Genomic DNA, 25928 nt, shown 5'->3' with positions numbered 1-25928 from the left:
ATATTAAACACTGATACATTGATTAATTCAGCAAATGGGAAGTAATAAAATGTGTTGTGAAGAGTAATTATTAAGCTTTCTTCTCAAAATGAATTAATAACAGTATAAATAGTACAATAATTGCAAAATAATTTTAAGGTCATTATCAGAAGGTGGCTGCAGGCATTTCCTTGGTATTTACATTTTGCTATCTCATGCTTTTGAAACCTGCATCATAGGATTCAAAGTTAAAAGCATGTATTATTTTTCTGCTCTCAAAATACATGCCAGCAAACAATGGGATACTTTTGCTACCAACATAACGTAGAATACTACCCACTACATCCTTTCTGTTTGTAATGTAACATTCAGCATTGGCACAAAATTAGTGGGTCAGGAAGAATAAACTTGACTTGTAATGGTAAATATAGATGCTGACTGACCTGCTGAGTGTTTCCAGCATTTTCTGTTTTCGTACTATCTTTTAATATTTGTAATTGCATAAATTACTCAACTATAACACACTACTATACAGTGGTGGAATTCATTGTGCTATACATAGACAATCATGTCTTCAGAGAAATGAGAAAAATAGTTAATCTCAAAAGTCAAAGAGTCAAAGAACACATCAGCTCTCTTCGGATCAAGCAGCCGGATTGTGAAAGAGAGTTCTGAAAATTATTTTAATTGCAGTTTACAAAATTGGAATCAGAAACAAGATAGTGAAAAATTAAGAAGACTGACCTATCTAGGAGATATAAGAATCTCTGTGTTTACATGCTTGAACAATCTGGTTCTTTTGTTTATGCAATCCCAGCAAAAGATTACTTCAGGCAGGAAGTATAGCTTACTCCAAATCCATTTTGAGGCTGTTATGGCTGTAATGAAGTGCATCATGGAAGGAACATCAAGAACAGGAATGAGTCTTGAAAGCATTAACAAATGTAGTACAGGAAAAAGGAGTGTTCAGGAAAGGAGGTGCTGCAACCTTATATACAATAGCAAGAGTTATAGAAACTGATCTGAGAAAAAGAAAACCTGTTCAGTTTAGACATGTTTTACCATGAAGAGGGAAAACCAAGACTAAAAGTATATATAACATCTATAGCAGGATGGTTTACTCGATGAAATTATAAAGTTATCACGCAAAACTAGAAGGATGTTTTCGTGGAAGACTTCAGCCAGCAAAAACCCCTCCAACTATAGTGGCTACAATTTAATATTTAATTTTATGAGATTAAAATCTTTACCAATTTGGAGGATAATATTTTTTGTATGCAGTGTGCCTAAACTTGTTGATCACAAAGTGAAGAGCAGGTAATGTTGACTATGCAGTAGGACAGAACATTGTTGCAACAAATAAAATACATCCATCACATGTAATTCAGGATACAGCTTAAATATGCAATATTGTGTATCTTACACCAATATTTACCTGGAGATGTTGTAGACAAATAGAGTGAGTTCAATGAAATGAATAATTATAGATTTTACAAATAAATAAATCTCTGTACAAAAGTAATATCATACTGTGAGAGGGATATTTCTGTGAACAAAGCAACCAAATGCCGGGACTCAGTGCTTCCAAAAAACATATTTTTAAATAAAAGATAAAAAGAGATTTCTTTTAAGCTTATGGTGGTAAGGAATAGAAGTGAAACCTTTGAACTGGGTAGGACAGGAAAAGCTTGTTAGCATAGTGATAAGAAAGCGGGCAAATTAGAAGATAAGCATTGGGTTTTGCTCTACTGTTTGATTCTATATCTGTTTCTGAATCATATAAATAACTGGAATTCAGAAGATCAATACCATTTTTAACTTTATTGATAATACTAAGTTTGGGGATAAAGTTGTCAAAAGAAAACACAGGAATGGGTGTAGGAAAGGTGAGGTTTCATAAGGGTGAATATTAGGAAAGAAAACAAAATGGACAGTTGTTATATTTTATGATTGGCCAAACTAGGAAAAAGTAAAACTGAATGTGCTGCTGTGGGAGATGGGTTTAACATTGTTAAGCACCATGGAGTGTCATTCAACCAAGGAAATGGAATATCTAACAGAGAAACTAAAGTATAAAACCTCCCATTTTTTCTTCAAGAAAAGATATACCAATCTTAATTATAGTTGCAAAAGGCTGTTCATCAGCCCTCTCTGCATGAATTGTGGAAGTATCGGCTTCACTGAGAGCAGTACAGGTAATACAACTGAGGATGTGTGTCCAGAGCTTAAATCTCCAAAGTGGGTTCAGAAGGGATTTACCAAAGTTGAAAATTTTCCCCATTCTTTTCTCCTCTGGTCCTGAAGTGACATGTTTTCATCAGCGCTGGCACTGTGGTTATGTAATCTGTTTTGTAGTGGTGACAGGCAATTTGGCAGTGGATTATACTGTTTGAATCCTTGCCTGCTCCTTTTCATTAGTGCAATTTCCAGCTGGAGTCACTGTACAGAGATCAGGAGGATGATGAACCCAAGCTGTTTTCCTCCCAACCTAATCCAGAGATACCAGAACTCATTTTAATGGCCAGGAGAAAATAACAAAATGACACATGCAATCCCTGGATTTTAAAACATTTATTCATGGGGCATCAGCCTCACTGCAAAGACTAGCATTTATTGCCCGTTTGTTTTCCTTTCACCCTAGATATTTCCTCAAGCCTTTATTTCTCTTGATTAAATGATTTACTCAGTCACTCCCGAGAACAGTTAAGAGCCAGTCACATTCCTTTGGGTCTGGAGTCACATATATGCCCAGCTGGTTAAGGACATTAGGTTTCCTTTCCTGAAGGATTTTAATGAACCAAATGGGATTTTATTACAATCCATCATTTTCAGCTTTGTATTCCAGATCATTTAATTGACTGAATTTAATTATCCCAACTGCTGTAATGGGATTTGAACTCTGAAATCCAGATGTGAAGGGATTTGAACATATCTCCAGATTATTAATCCAGGTCTCTGGATTACATATAGTAATTTAACCATTATGCTATCATTTCCATAATGATGTGAAATGAGCTAAGGATGAAGCCAAGAAAGACCAAAGGATCTTAGAAGTCCTTTCTACATTGAATGGCTAATGTATGCAAAAATATTAAGGAAAAGTAAAAGATACAAAAATTCTAGAATCTTTGAAGAAAGAACTAATGTTGAAATGGGTGGAACATTTCCAGGTGGGTGAAAGTGAGCTGTAAAGCTTTCTTCACCTGTAACAATATTGTGACTTCAATCCAGCTGAGATCAGTTAATTCAGCACTGAACGGTTGCCTCACCATAAGAGGAAACTGGCTGCATTCCCAGCTGAGGCATTCTGGAGGGAACATGTAGCTGTGCAATTGAGCTTGGATTCCTTCGAATATGAGCATCTCTCTACATTGGAAGGTGTCAGAAAGTCCTGCATGAGGCTGATATTTCAGTGTATTTCTGACTGCTTTGTTGGAAGAGCAATTTTTGAAATTAATTACTAAAATAGGTTTCCATTTGTTAGTTCAGGAGGATGTAGAAATCCCGGGGAAGTACTTGAAGGAAATCATGACAGTTCGTCTGATGTAGTTAACCATCAAAGAACAGGTAACTTTTGCTTGTTTATCTCACTATGAATTTTACAATTACAATTTTCCCGTTACAAATTGGCTGTCATACTTGCTTACATAACCACAGTGACTACATTTGTAAGTAACTCGGAGACACAACAGATTCTGCAGATGCTGGAATCTGGAGCAACACACACAAAATGTTGGAGGAAGTCCACAGGTCAGGCAGCATCTATGGAGGAAAACAAACAGTCGACGTTTCGGGCCGAGACCCTTCATCAGGACTGGAAAGGAAGAGGGCAGAAGCCGGAATAAAAGGATGGGGTGGGAGGGGGGGAAGGACCATGATCTGGCAGGTGAGAGGTGAGTCCAGGTGAGAGGGGGAAGGTAAGTAGGTGGAGGAGGGGGGCTAAAAGGGAATGATGTGAGAAACTAGGAGGTGATAGATGGAAGAGGCAAAGGGCTGAAAAAGAAGGAATCTGGTTGGAGAGGACTGTAGGCCATGGAATAAAGGGAAGGAGGTGGGCAGGTCATGAGGGGAAAGAGATGGGGCCACAGGAATGAGGGTGTGAAACACTACGAGATATGTGAAAGACAGAGAGCAACTAAATAAAATAAGTCGCTTCCTTCTTTATTTTTGGGGCTATGAGACACCAGGTTTCTTCATGAATGAAACACTAGGGTTCTAACACCCTCTCCTCAAGTTTCAGAAAGACAAATGAAGAGCAAAATGAGATAGGAAGATAATTTCCCAAATACTTATGTTTTAGTAATCAATTATGTGACAGATCTCTTCTCTTTGATATCTCTTTAATGCTCCTAGGAAGTGGCAGATTGCATCATCTAGGTGATCCTTTTACACCCATTTTCAGACACAAGAAAGATCAAGAGTCCTTGATTTCATCACCCCATGTACTGAATGGTTTAATACCATAAGACTAAATTTACATTAATCAGTTGCACAGACAAATGAAACCTTGATCGATCTTTAAAGGATAATAGCTTTAATGATGCAATGATGACCTGTAATAAAACATACAGAGAAACACAATTGATCCGTAGGAAAGTTGCACTTAAAATTTGGTATTAGCATATATTGACTATAATGATTTTTATATAAAACCAACAAATTAGTTGAGCTAAAAACAAATCACTCGATGGGGTTTGGCTTGCATCAGGAAGAGTACAACATTGTATCTTGAAGGTGGTATTGTATTTGCTTTTAAGAGACTGGATAATGAGCAATATAGTGCAATGTTCAAGGAGAAGAGATTTTGACATAACCATTTTAAATTCTGTATAGCAAGCTTAAATCCTGTGAAATAATGCAACTGCATCTTTGGACTATCTCCATCAGAGGGTAGGTTAGGGTGGCAGTTCAACACAACCTTCTGAAGGACACACAGGGACAGACCAGAAAGCTCAGCTTTGTCAGCAATGCCCTCATCCATAAACAAATTAAAAAAACAATTTTTTAACTGACCGGAGACAGTGGCTATGGAGTACATTCTATCATATTGCAAGGTTTCTTGTTACTCAATTTGCCATTGATGCCAAAACCAATAAGGTCCAGCTCCAAAATGACTCAGGACTGTGGCTATCTAACTCCACCCTGTGATTCAGTGACCTGCTGATCAGAAACCATTGGTATGTTGCATTTCTAGCAGTTTGCACTGGGAAGAGAGAATGATACAATATTCCTGGTCATCAGTCAAAATAAAACATAAGACATTTTATTCATATGAAGATAATGTATTAGATCATAAGACTTCAGCATTTTTTTGTGTAAACTTGCAAAATGCATAGGCAATTAGCCTTTAAAAATATCAATCACAAATTATTTATTTATCATACAAGTGACAACCACACCTTACAATTGAAAGTCAAATGAATTAGTATGAATGAATACAACCTCATTCTTTTTCTAAATGCTTTGTTTTTGAAGCACATATTTATCAGAATTTTTGTTTAAGGATACGGAAGGGAGTTCATATCAGTTATGGTTATAAATAAATGTCAAGTTATTTCTACCAAAATAACAATTAAACTCTGCCTAAGGACACAGTGGTATAAACTCAACATTATTCAATATAGTTATTCAATTTAAGACACACTTACATAAAGTTGAATGGTTGGCACCCAATCTTTCAAGGACTGTGCATTAACATTGGCTCCAGTGAGGATTCAAATGAATGTAGGGTAGGGCTGGTGGTGGAAATGCATACAAGCAAAATATAAAGGAAAGGAAGCAATTTAAAATGGAGTATAAGATTATAATAGCAAACATTCTTAAAATACACTTCAAATCTTTAGTGGAAAAGGACAGAAAAAGCAAGGGCAAAGGAGACATTAGGGACAGATTTGTATTTGCAATCGAGTGGTGAAAGAATCAGTGCCTGACCTTGTTTAACAGCTGTTGGAGTGTAGCTTGTGCTGCATGAAGTAATTGGGAGGATGATGGTCATCTGAGCCACTTTACAGGATGATCCTCTGAGGTCAGCATCACACTATGCTGGTATAGGGATGGAGCCAAGTTTTAGACTGCAGTTGGGAGTTACTGACAATGGATGTCTCTGCTTTGTACTGTGTAGTTACAGATGTTCTTCCAGCTGGCGACAGCTCTGCATTTGCTTTTCTGCTGACCTACTCCCTGGGAAGATAGCTCTGCAACAGTTATTGTCAGTTTTGGTGCACAGGCCTGGAGGAAGGTTTGTGACATTTTATTGGGCATGGTGGACAGTTGATCTTTCTAGCATAGATCTTACTTATCCAATACCATAGAAAGCATGACATCCTGATGGTGTTCTTGAATGCTTTGCAGCTTTCTTTGGGAAGTAGAGCCCATGCATACACTAATCAGTTGGCAAAGTGAGGCATGTACTCCTATATCTGCAGATGTGGTGTATGAGTACTCAATAGATAGGCATGAAGCAATTTTTGTGAAGTTTGACCCAGGTACTGTCCCCTGTGGGACTCCCTCTATCTCTAGAAATCTCGGAAAGGAGCATTTCTTTAGGGCTAAAGAAAGCATTGAACTACTGGAACAAAGTTCCTGAAAACATCTGTTCCCTCAGGATGATGTTAGCTGAAAAGATTTCAAAATGATCTAAATATTAAAGATTTAACTTATTTACTCAGCTGGTGCCAGAAGTGGCACCCATTTCAAATGGGCAATTAAAATAACATACCTTTGCTTTGCCATCAAGAGCAAAGGGAAATGGTGTTCAGGATTGAACATCCCCCAAATGCCAATGATGCATTGTTTAGGTAGTCCCACCTTCTAGAAGCTACATTGAGTTGCAAGTATGCACTTTGACAATGATGATCAGCTGCCCAATCACACTGAAACGATGGTCAGCCAGCAATGGAAAACCTTGGTCAACACATCACCATGAATTCTGTGTGTTTGGACCTAGGGACGCATATATTCATGGGATAAGGCCAGACAAGAAGGAGCAAGATACAAGGGTGTATGTATGTAGTTATTCTGTGCCTGAATTGCCTCACTTTTTAACAACTGTCAATAAATCCCCGAGCCTGAAAACATCTTGGCTCATATTAATAGCTGTATCATCAGGATATAAAGCTGAATACCAGAATGTCCTGCAATACACATGATACAAAACAGGTGTAAAATTAAGGCAACAATTCAGGAGCAGCAGGAAATATAATCATTTTTCTGATATTTTATAGCTTTTTTTTCCAGTGATTTAAAATATGTTACTATTTATCTCTGAAGATCTGCAATGATTTTTTTTGTTTCCTTTCTAACATTTTATGACACCATTGTGGGTCATATTAAAGGGCAAAGTGCTCCTATAATTTTTCTTAAACATGCTGGGGCTCACGCACATGAAGGAAAGGTAGATGGAATGAAACTTAAACAAGGACTATATGGTGCAGGTTTCCTTGGACACCAATTGCTTATTTTCATTTTTAAGTTCTGATGTATGTGAATGTGATCGGAACGAAATTTGGGTGTACGTGTGCATTGGCAAAGTGGTTGTAACCTTGGGTGTAACTTCATAGTTATGCATCCTACAGGGAATTTCATCTTCACCATTTTACTTTGTGTTCATGGCCAAAATATCAGATCCTGTTTCAGATGCTATTTGATTTCAGTTTTCTGAAACTGATTCATCACTTGCTTTTAAACAGTGTTACATTGGAAGAAACCACTTCACTTACAACAGATCAATCTTAGCTGAAAAGATTTCATTATCCTTTTGAGGCCTGGCATTTGTTGTACCACCAGTAATGAAAGTACAGGGAATGGAAAAACCATGAAGTCACAAGTTGAAATATCAATGGAAGTAAATCAGCAGTAGAAAGTGAAGGGTTAACATTTCCACCTGAACAGGATACTGAGAAAGAGAAATAGCATGATAGAAGTGAATTTAGTAACAGTATAGGATTTTCATACACTGCACTATTGAACTCCCTTTCATTGCATGGAGTGTTTGAAGTTGATACTGTTGACAAATTCAAGAGGAAGATTGAAGTATGCTTGAAGGAAAAGTAATTAGCTATGGGTGAAGAGGTAATTACTATGGGAGGAACCTCAATTCAATATAAACACCAGCACAGATTGGTTAAATAGAAAGGACTGTTCTTATTCCATAGACTTGATATAATTCTGCATAAATAGGGACGCTAGCAGGTTTGACCATGAAACATATAACCACCAGGTTATCACACCCCTTAGTTATGGAATATTGTTTATTTTGCCTTAGAGATGACTGGATTGTAAGTGATTGGAGTAAGATTTCAGTATATCTGGTGAATTTCATAATTTTGTTGTTAATTCTGATTCAGTTTTATGAGGGTTACCAAATGCTGTGCTGTTCATTGTGGGTCAAAACGCCATGGATTTAGAATGTGGTAATAATGTTCATTTAATGATACAAACATGTGTAACACACATTCTCTTGAAATATCTTGAACAGCTGCGGATTAAGTTGAAGGATACCTGTGATGCATTGTAATCTCAGTGATTAACCACTGAAGAACAGCAGTCCAAAAAGTCACTAAATATTGTTGAACTAGCTAGGTAGAATGTGGAATCTGAATCAGTAGGAAGTAATTTGGGTGGCACAGTGGTTAGTGCTGCTGCCTCACAGCTCAGGTGATCTGGGTTCGATCCTGATCTGTGGTGCACTGTATGCATGTTCTCTCTGTGATTGTATGGATTTTCCCACCGGTGCTCTGGCTTTCTCCAACCTTCCAAAGTTGTGCCAGCTTTTAGGCTAATTGGCTACAATAAACTACTCCCAGTATAGGGAGCTGGTGTGAGATTGAAGACGAGCATGGGTTATGGAAAAATAAGTGGGGGAATAGGATTGTTCTGAGCACTGGCATAGACTTAATTAGACAAATGATCCCCTTCTATGTTGTATAGGAAATGCTAATGTGAATTTTAATGCTGTGAAATCCATCCAGGTGACTGATGCACAAGACACAAATTTAGGCACTGGAAACATTAGACAGGTTCCAACTTCAATTGTTTTTATTCATTTGCAGAAATAACTTGTCACTCACAAGTTAATGCTCATTTCTAAATGCCCTTGAGAAGCTGTGGGTGAGCTGCCTTCTTGAACCACTGTGTTGAAGGTACTTCCTTTATTCTATAAGGAAGGAAGCTCTTGCATTTAGACCCAGTGACAAAGAAGGATCAGCGATATATTTCATACCCTGGATGGTGTGCAACTTGAGAACTAGCAGGTGGTTTTTGAGGAATCTGACACACCTGAATTTACAGCATTATATAGCATAGCATACAGTATGGAGAAAGTGGATCTGGGGAAATCACTTTATATTGCAAGTGAAAGACAACTCAAACTGGCAAGTATAACTTTTGGTCCAAAATCTGCAAATTCTTCAAAGAGTTATTGATATATGAAACATACTTCCAGATATGATATTGAGGTGGAAATCTGTAATTATTTAAGAATTAATTAGATCCTGCAGAATTTTAGAGAATCGTGAAGGGATGAACTAAGAATCATAATTTGGAATCATAAGATGGTTACAGTACTGAAAGAGGCCATTCAGCCCATCAGCACTCTACCAAAGCAATTCGCTAGATCCACCCCCACTCCTTTCTCCATTTCCTGCACTTTTGGTTCACCATATATGTATCCAATTCACTCTTGAAGGCCACAATGGAACCTGACTCCACCACATCAGCAGGGAGCAATTTCCAGATCCCAACTTCACACTGCGTAAAAAGATTTTTCCTCATGTCACTCTTAATTCTCTTCCTCTTTATTTTATACTTGTGATCTCTAGTCCTCAAGTCCTCCACCAATGGGAACAACTTCCCATTATCTGTTCAGATCCATCATCATTTTACAAACCTAAAACAAATCTCCCCCATCCTTCTCTTCTATAAAAGAAAACAGTCCCAGCCTCTCTAACCTATCCTTTTAACTATAGTCCATCATCTCAAGAACCATTTTTGTTGATCTTTTCTGGGCCCTGTCAAACATTCTGTCATCCTTCCTCTAAAGTGCTCACCAGAATTGAACAGTTATCCATGTGAGGTCAGACTAGTTTTTTTTACATAAGCATGACTTCCCTACTTTTATATTCTCTGCCTCTGTTGGTAAACTTTACTAACCACTTTCTCAACCTGCTGTGCCACTTTCAATGATTTGTGCCTGGGTCCCTCTGCACCTGCACCCTTTTGAGACCAGTCTCCTTTATTCTATACTGTCTCTCCTCATTCTTCCCACCAAAATGCATCACCTCATATTGGTCCACATTAAACTTGACCTGCCATGCACCTGCCCATTCCATCAGCCTGTTTATTGGGCAAGAAACCTTCATCCATAACTACCTTGTCAAGTAACTTGGTACTTTTGCATAACTCTGCATGTAATGTCAGCACAGATTGAGTCAGGGCTGGCATTACGTCAACACAACTGTAACGTGTGAAGTGTGTCCTGCCAACAACACATTCACAGCATGTGGGTCTTGCTGGGAGGACCAGAAATTATTTCCCATCCCTAACTGCCCTTGAGTAGGTGGTGGTCAGTCACCTGCCAATGAAATTAGCCCATATTATCACTGGAATCAAGTTCCAGGATTTAGACCCAGTGCCAACATAGAAATGGTGATATATTTCCAGGTTAGGGTGGTATCTGATCTGGAGGGGAACCTGTACATTGTGATGCCCCCATGCACATTCTGCCCTTGTCCTTCTTGTGGCTGCAGATAGCACCTGTTTGGTAGCTGATGACAGAATAGCCTAGGTAGTAACTGTTGTGCATTTTGTAGATGGCAGTACACCAGAGGTGACAGGAATGAATACAGTTCTGCTCCTGTTGGTGGCTCACTGCACCTCGTGGATGCACAGTTTTGAATTGACAGATCTTTTCTGAATCAATCTCATTTATATGGTAATAGTGCCAAACATTCTTCCATCCGAAGATGGAATTTTTCCCCACAAGAAACCACTGAGGCACAGGTGGAGGAAATTCCATTAAAATAACATAGATGAGTTGCTGCAGTTCTTCAATAATGAAAGGGGCAGATATTGAGTGCTGTGTTCCTTGACAGGAGCACCACTTAAGTGTGCTGCATTACTCTAAATGTTGTACTGAATGTTGATGCTGCACCTGTCTGGTCAAGTGGTGAGTGTTTATCACACTGCTGACTTGAGGTTTGTAATGGTGGAGAGGCTTTGAAGCAAATGTGCTGTCCAGAAAATGGCCCTTTGGAAACTGAGGGCACATCTCAGAGTAATACACACAGCAATGTCATAAACCATACTGACACACAAGTTGATTCTTTAAGTGGCTCTGTTCATAGAGTCATAGAAATTCATATGGAGATGACTGGGCCCTCATGTCCATGCCAGAGAGAATGTTCACAGTCTCTGTGATGTAATACTGGGTCATTCTGGAGGAAAGGCTACACTTTTACTGATCTTCTGAGATGTGAGGATAATCCCCAATATTATAATTTTAATATCTCAAGTACCTTAGGACATACAAAAACACATTTATGGTTAAGAAACCATCACATCAACCAAACACTATTCTTTCATAAATAAGGGTGATGAGTTTTTGCAGGTACTTGTGTTCTTATAATTAATATTGTTTAAAAAGTAATTAACTCTCACTGTCTAGTATTTTCAACACAGTGTTAAATACATGACAGAAATAGCGTAAGCATACGGGAAATGCACCATTTTACAATCATGTTTCCCCCTAAGGATTAAAAGTATAACAAAATTACCTAATCTACTAAAGTGTTTTGATGTGCAGATAGGTAGTGTACAGCAATCTGTATGTGTATATAAGATTTGGGTTGAAAAAGAGTATCACTTTTCCAATTCCATTTAATAGCTGCTCTGCTTGTCAAACCTAAAATTACCTCAGCTAATTCATTTGCATTTGGCTATTTTGTTCCATTCATTATTGTCCTAAAAGTTGGTTTAATATACCTTATTAAAAGTTAATATTTTCCATGCTGCAGGTAAAACAGTTCTAATATCCTTTTGCGTAAAGCTCTTTATAGAGGAAGTCTGTCTATTGAGGCACATGATGAGTCACTAGATCAACAGAAGAGGCATCCATGTTCACATCTCATGTGTTCTAATAATGGCCATAATTTACAGCGGATATGAACCTACCCATTTCTGACATTAATTAGGTTTGCCCTTGTGTGCTTAGATCTTTAATTTTTTTCCATGCTAATTTGTTCATAACATTCCAGTAAGAGAAACCTAGTATTTCAGACGTGAATGAACAAGTTAAAAAACATGCATTTCTTTAACCAGTCAGATCAAAGGACTATGAAACAACATAAGCAATGGAAGGAAAGTGCAGATTAAAATGGTGAACTCAAAGTCAAACCAGGTACAAGGAGAGAAGGAAAAAGAGTGAAAGTAGATTGAATTAAGGGAAAAAGAATAAATGTAAAACTGTACATTTTAATATCTCCAACAACTTAAATGAGATGAAATAGATTCCACATTTATAATCATTAATTTTCAGGGTCATAAAATTATTTGATATAAAATTGGATAATGCTGATGATATTCAACAAGTAACAGCTGAGAGAACAGAGGTATTGCTTCAGGTCAGTGACATTTCAGAGTTCTGACGAAGGATCATTGACCTGAAACATTAATTCTGTTTTTCCCTCCATAGATGCTGCCTGACCTGCTGAGTATTTCCAGCATTTCCTGTTTTTATTCCAGATTTCCAGTGTCTATAGTGTTTTGCTTTTCAAGAGATTGTTGGGCAGATTTTGACAAATGTACCTAGAGTGAAATGGACAAAATTTAGTTACTCTGGTCAGTTCAATTGGTAGTTACTCTGCAAAAGCTGCAGCTTCATGATCTTCAAAATATTTCACTGGTGAGTCAGACAGTGGGATGGCATTCTCACCAAAGTTCCAGCAGAGCATCTCAGAGAACAACTTTTGATTATCTACATAATCTTGCAATTGGTATTGTAGCATTTGTTCATAATTTGTGTATCCATTAGCCTGGCTATTATTTTGACAATAAATTGTTGTCTATTTGTAGACCTTATGCATGCTTTATTGAATTACATTTTTTTGTTTCCAGGTCTCTTTCAGTTGTTTGTGGCAATTTGAAGATGCCACAATCTTGATAGAGGAAATCATATGAATAACCTTCACTTGACCAAGACATCAGGTTTTGACTAAAGACTGTTTTCAAACAGTTCCTTTAACTTTCCAGAAACTATTTTCAAATAAAGTATTATTAATAATTTCAAGTTACTTTCACAATGTTTGTCACTAGCTTGCAGTTCCCTAGCTCAATTTGCCCAGGCAACAGTAATGGAGAAGGGGGAAGCACGACCAGGAATCCATCTACAGTTTCTGGACGATCCAGAGCTGAGAAAGCGGAGCGGAGGGCACAGAGAAGAAGAAACATATCTGCTGAGGATCTCAGGCGTGAAGAAATTGCTGACAAACTAAAATGCCCACTAATTTTCCTTGTTCCTGTGATTCTGATGCTTCTGTTACTTTTAGTTCTATTTGGTATTTATATATTGAAACCATTTCATAAAGGTAAGACTACAGACATTTATATAACTAAAAATGAAAGTCTGATACCACATAATATAATGTATTTAAATATGGAGTAGAAGATGTTCGTAAAGGATTGTTTTAGATTGAGGATTTCAGGGCAGGTAAAACCTGATTTTTTTGGTAATTGTAAAACCACTTTTGGATTTCATACTTCCTCTTCTCACAGAGACTTATTTTCCTATACCAAAGATGCAATATAATATCTCTTAGTATGCATTTCAAAAGCATAGCCAGACATGAGTCAGCAAAAAGTGAAAATTTAGGAGGGTGGCTAAAATTTGGTCAAAGAGCTAACTTTAAGCGAGGATCTTATAGGATAGAGATGCAGTACTTTAGGAAGGGGATTTTGGTACTGAGGGAGCTGAAGCAAAAGTGTGGCAAAGGCAGTGAGGTAGCAGCAACTTTGTAAAAGGACATAATTAGAGGAATTGGCACAGTACTTGAGAAGGGGAGCTATTTATAATATCAGCTGGCACAAGGTAGGAAGCGATGCTGGATGGCACATGGCTCACTGGGAGAAAAGTCTGGGAGATGGATGGTAATGGAGCAAGGAAGCCATAATTATCTTTGATTCAAGAGTGCCTCTGGAGTGAGAGTTCTGATAAAGTTAATGCCCCATTAGTGCTTAAAATGAATTCAACCTGATTTAATGATGACAGAGGGATGACTAAATCAGCATGTTCCAGATCTGCTTGTTTAACTTAGGGGAAGTCAGATTGAAAGGACAAGGGGTGTTGAAATGGAGGTTGGTCACTAAGGATGAGGAGTGGCCATTTCAGAGGTTGAATGTGGAAGGGGTTCATGATGGGGTAGGGCATTGGAGGTGGTCAAGAAAGGAAAGGCATGGGGAGGAAGAAGGTAGAGAGAATGTTTAAGAATAGGGATGGAGACCAAGCTAGTATGTGGGGATAACAGCTACCATGTTAAGTGGGGAGGCTTCAGAAAATGGTAACCTGTCCTGTCCCAAGATCACCAGTGCCCTGGATTAAGAGGTTTTTCTCCCAGCTTGATCCTGGCTGCAGTCTACTGGTGGGAGCCTGGCTCCCAGCATATCGGTGAAGTGCAGGGTAGCCCAGGGTCTTTCTCAATGCAAGTGGCCGGTTGTAGTAACACGAAGGGTGCTGGCAACCGTGAAATCAGCCACCTAGTTCACCAGAGACCAAATCTGCGTAAATTGAATTTTGTGAATGTCTTTGATATGAACAAACATTCACAACCAATCAGGACCTGTCAAAAATGAAATAAAATTATTGACAAGAATGATTTTAAAATGATAAATTAATAGAGTAAAATTGCCCAAATACACATCAACACACACTCATTTTAAAACATTACAATAATTAATCTAACTTAATTAAATCAGATAAAATACTTCATTTGCCTTTCTCCATTGATTTCATTGGGCTTGTTATACTTGAGCAGGTTTAACCTGGCACCAGTTCAGCCGGTAGAACTGCCAGCCTGAGAGCTGGGAAATCTGTGGAAATCTGCACTGCTCTGTTGGGCTCCAGAGAGTGCACAAGTCCTGCAGCCGGTACCCATTAAACAGAAGGATATGCTGTGGCCTCCACTTGGGAATTGCGCAGTCCTGGGCCAATCTGCCAGCAAATCTGTCATGGAAGATTTGCCCCATTACTTAACATGTCATCTTTCTGCTATAAAGAATATCTTGTGACATAAAGAAACATATCTGCAAACATACTTTGGTTTAACAGTTTTTTTGTTCTTGACATCAGTTTTAAATTTCACTGCTGGAAATTGTACTGTGCTTGAAATCGGGAGAGAGCCTGAAGGCAGTTGCAGCTCTGATGGAGACATATTTTCTCCTTGTGTTCAGATCAAGGTAAGAAGAGCAAGTCCAAATTGAAACTCACTCCAGCTTTATGTAGACCCAAATTTGAATGTTTATACTCAGATATTTAATGTTACTTTTTAACCTTGCTGTTTTATTCTTACTGAAATATAAAATAGCTCAATATAGAAAAAAACAGTACATTTTGCTAAGACAAATAAAGAGGGCACATATTACTTGGAGAGTGCAACTCTGGTTAGGGTAATGTAACAAAGGGATCTCAGTATACAAATACACCTTTTCACTAAAAGTTACTCCACAGGTTAGGAAGGTCATGAAAACAAAAGCACATTCGAGCTCTGGGGTTTATTTCAGAGGGACGAAGTTGAGAAGTAGGGAAGTTATGCTAAACTTGTATCAAATGTTGGTTAAACCACACTTAGTAATGCATACAGTTCTGATTGCCATAATATAATAAGGATAGAGATGCATTACAGATGGTGCAGAGTCTTAGAGGGATAACACCAGAAATGCAAGGATGTACATATTAAGAAAGCATGAACTTTTTAACTGCATCAACTTTTGAGAAAAGACTGAGAGGGTGCCCTAATAGAAGTGGTGCAGAGAGAATATGCCCACTGTGAAGAAGAGCACTACTAGAGACCATGATTTTCCAATAGCCACCAGGAAATTTAAGAAGGAATTCAAAAGAAACATCTTTACCCAGAGAGTGGTGAGAATGTGGAATTCACTTCCAAAGGGAGTAGCTGAAGTAAACATATGTTGAAGGGCAGTTTGGACATGCATGAAGGAGATGGGATAGCTTTTGATGAGGGAAGATGGGTACATGCTCAAGTATAAACATCGGCATGGACTGCTTGAGCACAATGTCCCGTTTTCATGCTATATGTACCATATATGTAAAAGTACTGACATACATGAAGAGTGTATACATTCTGCTCAATTAATGCTTAACAGCATTAGAGCACAGGTTCTGACATTAATTGCAAGGAAAACATTGGAACCTATTAGGGAAGTGGTAACAAACACCTGAAAAATAATAATAAGATCAAGCAAAGTCAACGTGGATTTATGAAAGGGGAATCATGTTTGAAAATCTGCTGGAATTTTTTGAGATTGTAACTATCTGAATAGATGAGAGTGAACCAGTTGACCCCCAGAACATTTTAAGATGCTGTGCGAGATTATTAAATAAAATTAGAGCACACATTTTCTGGGCCAATATACTGGCATGTATTGAGTATTGGTCAACAGACAGAAATCAGAGTAGGGATAAAAAGCATATTTTGGATTGGGAGACTATGACTGGTGGGGTGTCACCAGGATTCGTGCTGATGTCCCAGCTGTTTACAATCTATATCAGAGACTTTATGTGGGGATCAAGTGTAATATATCCAAGTTTGCTGATGATACAAGGCTAGGTGGCAGCTTGGGCTGTGAGACAGATGCAGGGGTGTTTTAAGGGGATACTGACAGGTGACAGAAAAATTATAATTTGGAAAAAGATAAGATGAGATATCTTTATTAGTCACATGTACATCGAAACACACAGTGAAATGCATCTTTTGCGTAGAGTGTTCTGGGGGCAGCCCGTAAGTGTCGCCATGCTTCCGGCGCCAACATAGCATGCCGACAACTTCCTAACCCATACGTCTTTGGAATGTGGAAGGAAACCGGAGCACCCGGAGGAAACCCACGCAGACACGGGGAGAACGTACAAACTCCTTACAGACAGCAGCCAGAATTGAACCCGGGTCGCTGGCGCTGTAAAGCGTTACACTAACCGCTACACTACCGTGTCTGCATGAGGTCATTCACTTTGGTAGGAAAAGTTGATAGCCGGAGAATCTTTTTAAATGGTCGTGGATTAGACCATAAGACATAGGAGCAGAATTAGGCCATTCGGGCCTTTGATTGAAAGGTTTTTGTGTTTGGAGGGACCCAACTATCCTTGTACACAAATCACTGCAAGTTAACAAGCAGGTTCAGCAAGGTTTTGGAAATCCAGATTGTATGTTGGCCTTCATTGCAAGAGATTTTAAATATAAGTGTAGAGACATCTTGCTCCAACTACACAGGGATCTGGTGAGGCAGCTCCTGGAATATTGGCTACAGTTCAGGTCTCCATACTGGTATGAACGGAATGAAACAAAGATTGCTTTGTGGGATGGTGGGTTTATCCTGCAAGCAGATTGTGCCTATGCTCTCTCGAGGTGATCTTAATGAAACACACAAACTTCTTATGGGGCTTCACTGGGTAGATGTGCAGTTGATGATCCCCCAGGATGGGATGTCTGGAGCCAGGGGTCGCAGTAAAAGGACTGCAAGGAGAAGAAACTTGTTCATCAAGAGGATAGTGAATCTATGGAATTCTCTGCCCAAGGCAGCTGTGGTGACTCAAGGCAGAGATGGGTAGATTTTTAGATATTAAGTGTACCGAGGGATACAGGGTTAGTGCAGCAAAGTGGCACTGAGGTAAAAGATCAGCCATGATCTTTGTAAACAGTGGAACAGACGCAAGGGACCAAATAGCAAATCCTGCTTCTGTTTCTCAAGTTAAGTTAATGAAAGTAATAACTTCATTCAGACAAGAGAGAATGTGATCTCACTGCCTGAGTTCTTCTCTGTAAAACAAAATGAAATAGTTGGTCAGCAGGAAGCCTGTCAGTGCATTGTTTGAAATAATTTAGATGCCATTACTCAAAGTTAACTAATTTGGGGCGATAAAATAGCTCCTATAATTGACTTATGAATTTATGCCAATTAAGTAAAATCATACAATTTAAATGGTGTGTTTTAGAAGAAGGGGCACATTGATGACTAAATAGTTTACTCTTCGAATCAGACCAACAAGAACACAACTGCATTTCTGGAAAATATAGAAAGGAAAGATTCTGAAACGTTATCTTTTTCCTATTTAACTGGAAGCTCTTTTCTGTCACCAGGTTATCGTTCAGCTGTCTGGTGGTTCTAGGGGCAAGGCTGTGATAATGGAGAATGAACAAGCTTTGGTGAATTGTCAGCAGGTAAGAAGAACAAAAAATAATCTTCACAGCACTGCTGAAAGGAATACAAAAACCAAATGAAAATAGAAGCACCTAAATTCTTGGCAGTTTGAAGTTCTGTCGGTAGTATGGTGCAAAAAGTCTCCCAACTGTAGACTAGCTCCAATATTAACTCCATCCCAAATTCCAGAGTCAGCAAGTTTACAGACTACTAGCCACGCAAAGTCCCTTGTGTCACTGGAAGTTTATGCCTGGGGCGAAGAATGAAACCACAAGGCAACCGGTTCAGAGGGCTGGTGCACAGCAGGATACAAAACCTGACTTCAATTACCAATCTCAAATCAGAACAAAAAATCCACATTCATAGAGTTACATAGCAACATATCTCAGAATAAAATATTTCATCCTCAGTGTGATCCTACAAATGGTTCTTGTGCTGAATTTCAAAAACTATTTAAAGATTAGCATTTAGTTTACTAAATTGTGTAAATGACTAATAACTAATAAATCTTTAGAATTATTGTGCTGAATACAAGTTTCCCTTATTATGTTATGTACTTGGATCTGTCTAAACAGAAAGTTAGAAAATGTGGAAATACCTTTAATGTTTCTGAGACAAAGGCTTGTTTTGCTCAGACAGTTAAAAGAATCAAGCTGTACTCATGTGGCACATAAACACTTTTAGCTCCAGCACAGTATTCAGGTTGTTTATGACCTTGTTACTGGCCAAGCAAATACAGACGCAAAGGAAATGAGAGTGCAGGTAAATGAGGATGGAGTCATTGAAGTCAAGGGTTAAAGGTCAAAGGTAATTTTCTGGAATGATGTGGCTTTGACCATTTTTAAAGTGGATACAAAATTAATTGTCGAGGAGAAAGCCACGTGTGGCGCCAAACCAGGCTCAGTAATGGGTGAGGGGGGAATGGGTAGGTTCAATATTAGCCTGACTAGTCCTGAGGAAAAGCAATATTTCCTGCGGCTGAGTTCTGTACTGAGGTTTGAAATTGGGCAGAGGTTCTAGTTCTAAAGGTAAGAAAATTAAGTGAAGAAGCAAATAGCAGGCGGGCCTGGTAGATGTACGTATAGAGGCACACCATTTAGTGGTGTGAGTTATTGTGTAATGGGCGAAGAGGTATTTGCCATTAAGGAGTAGTAACATATGATTTGTCATTGTAAACAGTAACAAAACTGTGTTGATTAACAATTATTATGCAGGAAGAAGGATTGACATAGAATCATAGAATGGATACAGCACAAAAGGAGACCATTTGGCTCATCACGTCTGCAGTGGCTCTCTACCAGACATCTGGCTGGACCCACCCTCACTTTCAGCTTTTGTGCAGTCTTGCACATTTTTCCTCACTATTTTCCATTTTCCTGTTCAAGGCCAGAATGGAACCTACCTCCATCATATCTGCAAGCAGTTCACTCCAGACTCCAACCACTGCCTTAAAACATTTTTCCTTGTACCACGATTAATCCTCTTCCCCTTTATTTTATACCTGTGACTTGCAGTTCTTGACCCTTCCACAATGGGAATAGCCTCCCACTACCTGTTGTGTTGAGACCCCTCATCATCTTATACACTTCTTATTAGATCTTCCTTCAGCCTTCTCTTCTCAAAAGAAAATGGTCCTAGCCTGTCCAAAGGGCAGAAAAGTTGGTTTTAAATGGAGGATTTATTGCTGGTGAAGGATTTATGGTTACAGAGGATGTGTTGTTTCACAATGGAAACATTGTTAAGCTAATTGCCCTTTCCACAGTATGGAGAATGGCAAGGAGCAAGGCTGTTTGGATAAAGAAATGTAGTTCTAAGGTTAATGCAGACACAATGCTGGGAAGAGCAGATTGGGGAAGAGTTTAATATTTCTTAAACAATGTTGGCAGCGTAATGTTGGAGACATGGTTCTATTTTTGGAGACAATGTTAAAGAGCTGGGAAGTGTGAAGTGTGTTGGGTTTTAAATAGAATTTGGGCTCGGTACCAGACAGGGGGCATTGTGACTAAGGTTGGTGGTGGTGGATGGGGCAGTGTTGCTGGCTGCAGTCTAAGATTAGCCAGAGGGGAAAGGGGCCACAGTCTATAGGTGGCAGGATGGGAGATGATGGATGATGGGGAGAGGGTGAAGCAGCACAGGTCTGAAATCAGCGGTGGGAGGGAGAGGCCACAAGTCTCAAATTGGAGGAAAACAGTTCTCCAAGTGTTAAAAGAGTAAAGCTAATCGTAAAAGATGTATGCAAAGAATCTCCTCTCCAGTATACCAATAGCATTTTTAGAAAGAATTATTGAAAAAGAACTGTAAAATGGAACAGTATACAAATGGCAATGTGGGTATAATGGTTATAACTCAGGCTTACAATAACCAATCTCATTCCTTTAGTGCTCTTTTACTTTTGGTCGTCACGGGGTTTTTGCTGATCGATTACTGGACTGTCAGGGCTGGCGAGAAGACTACAACAGGCTTGCTTGTGTAACAAATTATCTTCATCAATTTGGACAGGTAATGTCTGTCAAAATGATCCTCGTCAAAGAAAATTAAAATATACTTGAACCTAATTTCTTATTGTGACTTGTGTATGGTTGACATTTTATAAAATTTCATTTCTGTTTTATGTCAGTTCTGTTTGTGTCTCAGTTGGAAATATAGCCAAAAGTATGGGCCAAGAATTTGCAGTCAGCAGTGACCCATCACTCTAGTCACATGCCTACAAACAATGGTCACACTTACCTCATACTGTTCCCCCATAGAAACTTGTAGAGAGATGCCACTCCAACTGTGCAGCCACAGCTGCAAAGGTGACAGGATGTTTTGCGATGCAAATTCCATCATGAGAAGCTGCTCCACTTGTAAAACCACTGGGAAAGCTTTGACAGCTGGTTAAGCCACATCCCGTCAAAACCGCAAAAGATGGAATGTTTCCGAATATATCTCATAAACCTTCAAAAATTAATTAAACTGTTAGGAACTAATGAAACTCTTAAAATATTTTTTAAAAAATCAGAAGCACAGAGAACAAACATTTAAATGACCACAAATAATTAAGATTCTGAAAAATCTTACCTCAGACCCTCACATTGAAATCAGCAGAGAAGTTGTATATGTGGCAATTCTAATTCGGTTCAGGTTGTTTGACAAGATTCCCCAGTGTAAATGGTGAGGAATTCCCACAAATGTGCTTCCATGCTGGACCTCATGATGAATCCATCTTTAGAGTGCATCTGTGGAAAGCACTGCTAACACTTCCAAGTTTCCAAGGGGAACCCTTGGCAGCTTCCCAGATAAGTGAGGATATATCCATGTAAAACCCAGGGCAAGGTCTCTTTCCATTTTTTTTGTTGCAATTTCCTTATTCCACCTTGTCCTTGCCTGTAAACACTTTGGGCTAGAAATTCATCCTCAGTCACATGTGCATGTATGTTTGCACATGTTGTATTCTGCTCATGAAATTTAATTCCATTAACTTCAAATAGAAAAATTTTCACAAGCAGTCTTTAAAGTGTACAAGCTACTAAATCAAGCATTTAGCCTGTACCACTAAGTACAAATTTCTGCCTTTCTTTGTTGTGACACAGTGATGTGAGTGCTGCACACTGTAGGGGTTCTTCCTGTGCAATTCTGGCGGAAGGCTTTTTGATTATAGGGGGAATCACAGCTAATGCCAAGTTAGTCCTCATCAAAATTTACACCCACTCCTATCAAACTTGTTGGTGATGGTGAGAAGCTCTGTTTATTTATTTGTGCTTCTTAATACAGAAGGCAATGGATGCGCCCATGCTATCCTGCTTGAAATTACACAAACTAGGCAAGGTCCAAATGTTTGTAACTGGATGACCAACTTCCTTAACCAGCTGAGGCATTGCTGGAGACTTGGTAAAGTGCAGTTACTGCTGAGTTTCACTTCAATTTCAATGAGGCTGAATAAATGGATCTACTATCTTTTAATTACTTGCCAAAACTTGCTGGGATCTGTCATATTTTTTCCCCACGTGGGTTGCTTTTATCATTTACCCTTTTTCTCAAATAGACAACTTCATGGACTGAAAAATCAATTCATGGTAGAATCATCACAGCACAGATACAGGGTACTTGACTGCTCAAGCCCATGCCAGCTTTTTTGAAAGAGCAATCCAGCTCACTGCATACCTCATTCTCTTCCCATGGCCCTGTGAATTGTTTTCCCTCAATTACTTACCAATTCCTCTTTGACTCTGGTTCCACCAATCTATTTAGCAGTTTATTTCCGATTGCAGCTACTGCTATATAAAAAGAAAGTCCTCATGACACCCTTGGCTCTGTACCAGTCACCTTGCACCTGTGTCCTCAAATTCCTGATGCATCCACCAGTGACATATATTCTCTTTATTCAATTTGTCTGGACTCCTCCTTCTCCCCTCCTCCCACCACTTCACACGCTCTGTGTTAAGGTTAATTTTCTATCCTTTCCGTCAGCCTGTCTACAAAGTCTATCACTATGTTCCTCTGGCAGCATGTTTCAGGCAACTACCACTTTCTGTGTAAAAAAAAGTTGACTTGCACATCTCCTTTAAACGATCCCCCCCCCCCCCTCCCCCTGCCATCACCTTAAAGCTATGCACTCTAGTATTTGACATTTCTAACCTGGTAAAAAGATTTTAACTGTCTACCCTATCTTTGCCTCACATAATTTTATATACGTCTATCAGGTCACTCCTCAGCTTCTGATGCTCCAGTGAAAACAATCCAAGTTAGTATAGAACACAGAACAGCACAGGAACAGACCCTTCGGTCCATGATGTTGTGCCAAACTAATTAAGTTAATGATACCTAATTAAACTAATCCCTTCTCCCTGCACATAGTCCAAATCCCTCCACTCTCTGCATATTCATGTACCTGTCTAAGAGCCTCTTAAACGCCTCTATCATATCTCCACCACCACCCCTGGCAGCACATTCCAGGCACTCACCACTCTCTGTATAAGACTTGCCCGGCACATCTCACAAGCCTGGATCTTCTGTAGTCATCATCACAAGATTGTCCAACCTCTCCTTATAGCTAATACTGTCTGATCCAGGCAACATCCTGGTGCACCTCTTCTGCACCCCACCAAAGCCTCCACATTCTTCCTATAATGTGGCCACCAGAAATGCTCACAGTATTATGTAGCCTAACCAACATTTTATAAAAATGCTATATGACTTGAGAACTTCTATACCAAATGCCCCGACCAATGAAAGCAAGCATGCCAAACACCTTCTTTACCACCCTGTCGACTTGTGTTGCCACCTTCAGCAGCTATGGACTTGCACCCCAAGATCCCTCTGGACATCAATGCTCCTAAGGGTCCTGCCATTCACTGTATACTTTCCTCTTTCATTTGATTTCCTAAAATGCATCACCTCACACTTATCTGGATTAAACTCCATCTGCCATTTCTCCACCCAAATTTCCATCTGATCTATATCCTGCTGAATCCTTTGACAGCCTTCCTCGCTATCCACTAATTTTTGTGTCACCTGCAAACGTACTGATCAGCCCACCTACATTTTTATCCAAATCATTTATATATGTTAGAAACAACAGAGGTCCCAGCACCGATCCTTGCAGAACACAACTGGTCACAGACCTGCAGGCAGAAAAACACCCCTCCACCATTACCCTTCTGTCTTCTCTGACCAAGCCAATTTTGTTTTCAAGTTACCACTTCACAATGGATCCCATGTGACTTAATCTCCTGGACCAGCCAACCATGAGGGACCTTGTCGAATGCTTTCCTAAAGTTCATGTAGTCAACATTCACTGCCCTACCCTCATCTTTGTCACTTCCTCAAAAAACTCAAATCAAATTTGTGAGACAGGACCTCCCCCACATAAAGCCATGCCGATGATCCCTAATGTCCATGCTTTTCCAAATGTGAGTCAATCCTGTTCCTAAAAATCTTCTCTAATGACCTCGTTATGACTAACATCATATGGCTCACTGGCCTATAGTTCCCCGGATTATCTTTGTGCCCTTCTTAAACAAAGGAACAACATTGGCTATTCTTCATTCTTCTGGGATATCTCCTGTGGCTAAAGAGGATTCAAAGATCTCTATCAAGGCCCCAGCAATCTCCTCTGTTGCTTCACCTCTCAGTACCCTGGGTTAGATTCCGTTGAGCCCTGGGGACTTACCCACCTTAGTATTTTTCGAGATACTTAACACTGCCTTTTTAATATTATCATGCTCTGCAATATCAACATACCCCTCCCTGATCTCACCATCATCCACGTCCTTCTTCTTGGTGAATACCAATGCAAAGTACTCATTTAGGTCCTCTCCCATTTCTTCTGGCTCCAGGCATAAATTCCCTCATTTCCCAAAGCGGCTAGTCACTTTGTCTGGAATTATTGTTTCCAGCAGCTACCCCACCTATATTTAGACCAACCATATGATTGCTGCTGGTTTTACCTTTACAACTTGTTTTGAGAAAAGTATTTGCATATACATTTGCATTTCCCCAGTCCTCTGGCACAATCTCCATATCACAGGAGGATTGGAAGCCTCTGGCAATTACCTCTGCAGTTTCTAGCTCTTATCGACCTGGATACATCCCAACAAGACCTTGTGCCATTAAGTGGAGCCAACCTTTCTGGTGCCTCCTTTTTATTGATTTTCTGCCTACCCAGTACTTCCACCTTTATGGCAGTTTCAGCTGCCTTGTCTTCCTTGGGAAAGACATATACAAAGTACTCACTATCTCTCTGAGAGTAGATTTCCTATTCGGTCCCTAATCAACCACCCCCTCCCTTTTATTACTTGCTTATGAATTATCTCCTTATAAAATACTTCTGCTTTGTCCCATTTCATGTTAGTGAGCACAGTCTAAATTTGGTCTACCACCTTCTAAATACATTTTTTTAAAATTAACTCCCTTATTTTCTGAATGATATACAAATACGCAACCTTTAAGAAAGGTGATACTATTGTATTGTACAGTATGTGATTGATGACCTGAAATTAAGATACTCATTTTGTATTTGATCATCTGTAATCTCTCAGAGCTTTTGATTGGTATTACTTGTCCTGTCCCATTTTAGATAAACACCACCTTTCCATGCTTCTACAATCCCACAAATCCACACGAGGTGATCAGGAAAAAGCAGGTAGGCTGGGCAGCAACAAATGCATTGAAACCACATTGGCAAAATTGGCATTGATCTCAAAACTAACCTCAGAAAAATTCCTGACATAGTTTTTTGTGTGATAGAATACAAGAAAGTACATTGGATTTCATCAGTAATTTTTTCACGTGAAAACAGATGTTCGGGAAATACAACTATTCTCCTATATAGGAAGCCAAAGACACAAATACTTCTATTGCTATGCAAGCATAGAATCTATAGCCAAGGACACAGTAAAACAATAGAGGGAAAACACATAGGAAATGATGTAAGGATGAAAGGAAATTTATGTTGGCAATGGGCTCAAAACAGCAATGTGCAAGCTTTCAATATAAACTCTATTGACAGTTCATCGTTATGAGTATTGGACACATGTACATCTGCAATT

General features: G+C 39.1%; 1 protein-coding gene across 3 annotated transcripts in view; it reads left to right on the top strand.

Moving 5' to 3' along the window:
• Positions 1-25928, top strand: part of LOC127571776 (uncharacterized) — a 34613-nt gene that overhangs the window by 1675 nt on the left and 7010 nt on the right. The window contains exons 2-7 of one of the 3 annotated variants that reach the window (XM_052018473.1): positions 3469-3546; positions 13090-13559; positions 15317-15423; positions 18339-18419; positions 20779-20898; positions 25457-25522. In XM_052018473.1, coding sequence (XP_051874433.1) covers positions 13274-13559; positions 15317-15423; positions 18339-18419; positions 20779-20898; positions 25457-25522 — 660 coding nt within the window. In that variant the 5' untranslated portion in view covers positions 3469-3546; positions 13090-13273. Of the gene's footprint in view, positions 1-3463; positions 3547-13089; positions 13560-15316; positions 15424-18338; positions 18420-20778; positions 20899-25456; positions 25523-25928 lie in introns of all 3 variants that reach the window. The other 2 variants (XM_052018472.1, XM_052018474.1) reach the window with 2 other exon arrangements.

Source organism: Pristis pectinata, chromosome 6 (genome assembly GCF_009764475.1).
Source record: "Pristis pectinata isolate sPriPec2 chromosome 6, sPriPec2.1.pri, whole genome shotgun sequence".
Classification (NCBI taxonomy): Eukaryota; Metazoa; Chordata; class Chondrichthyes; order Rhinopristiformes; family Pristidae; genus Pristis; species Pristis pectinata.
Note: the sequence above shows the minus strand (reverse complement) of the source record. Positions and strands in the feature narration are given on the sequence as shown.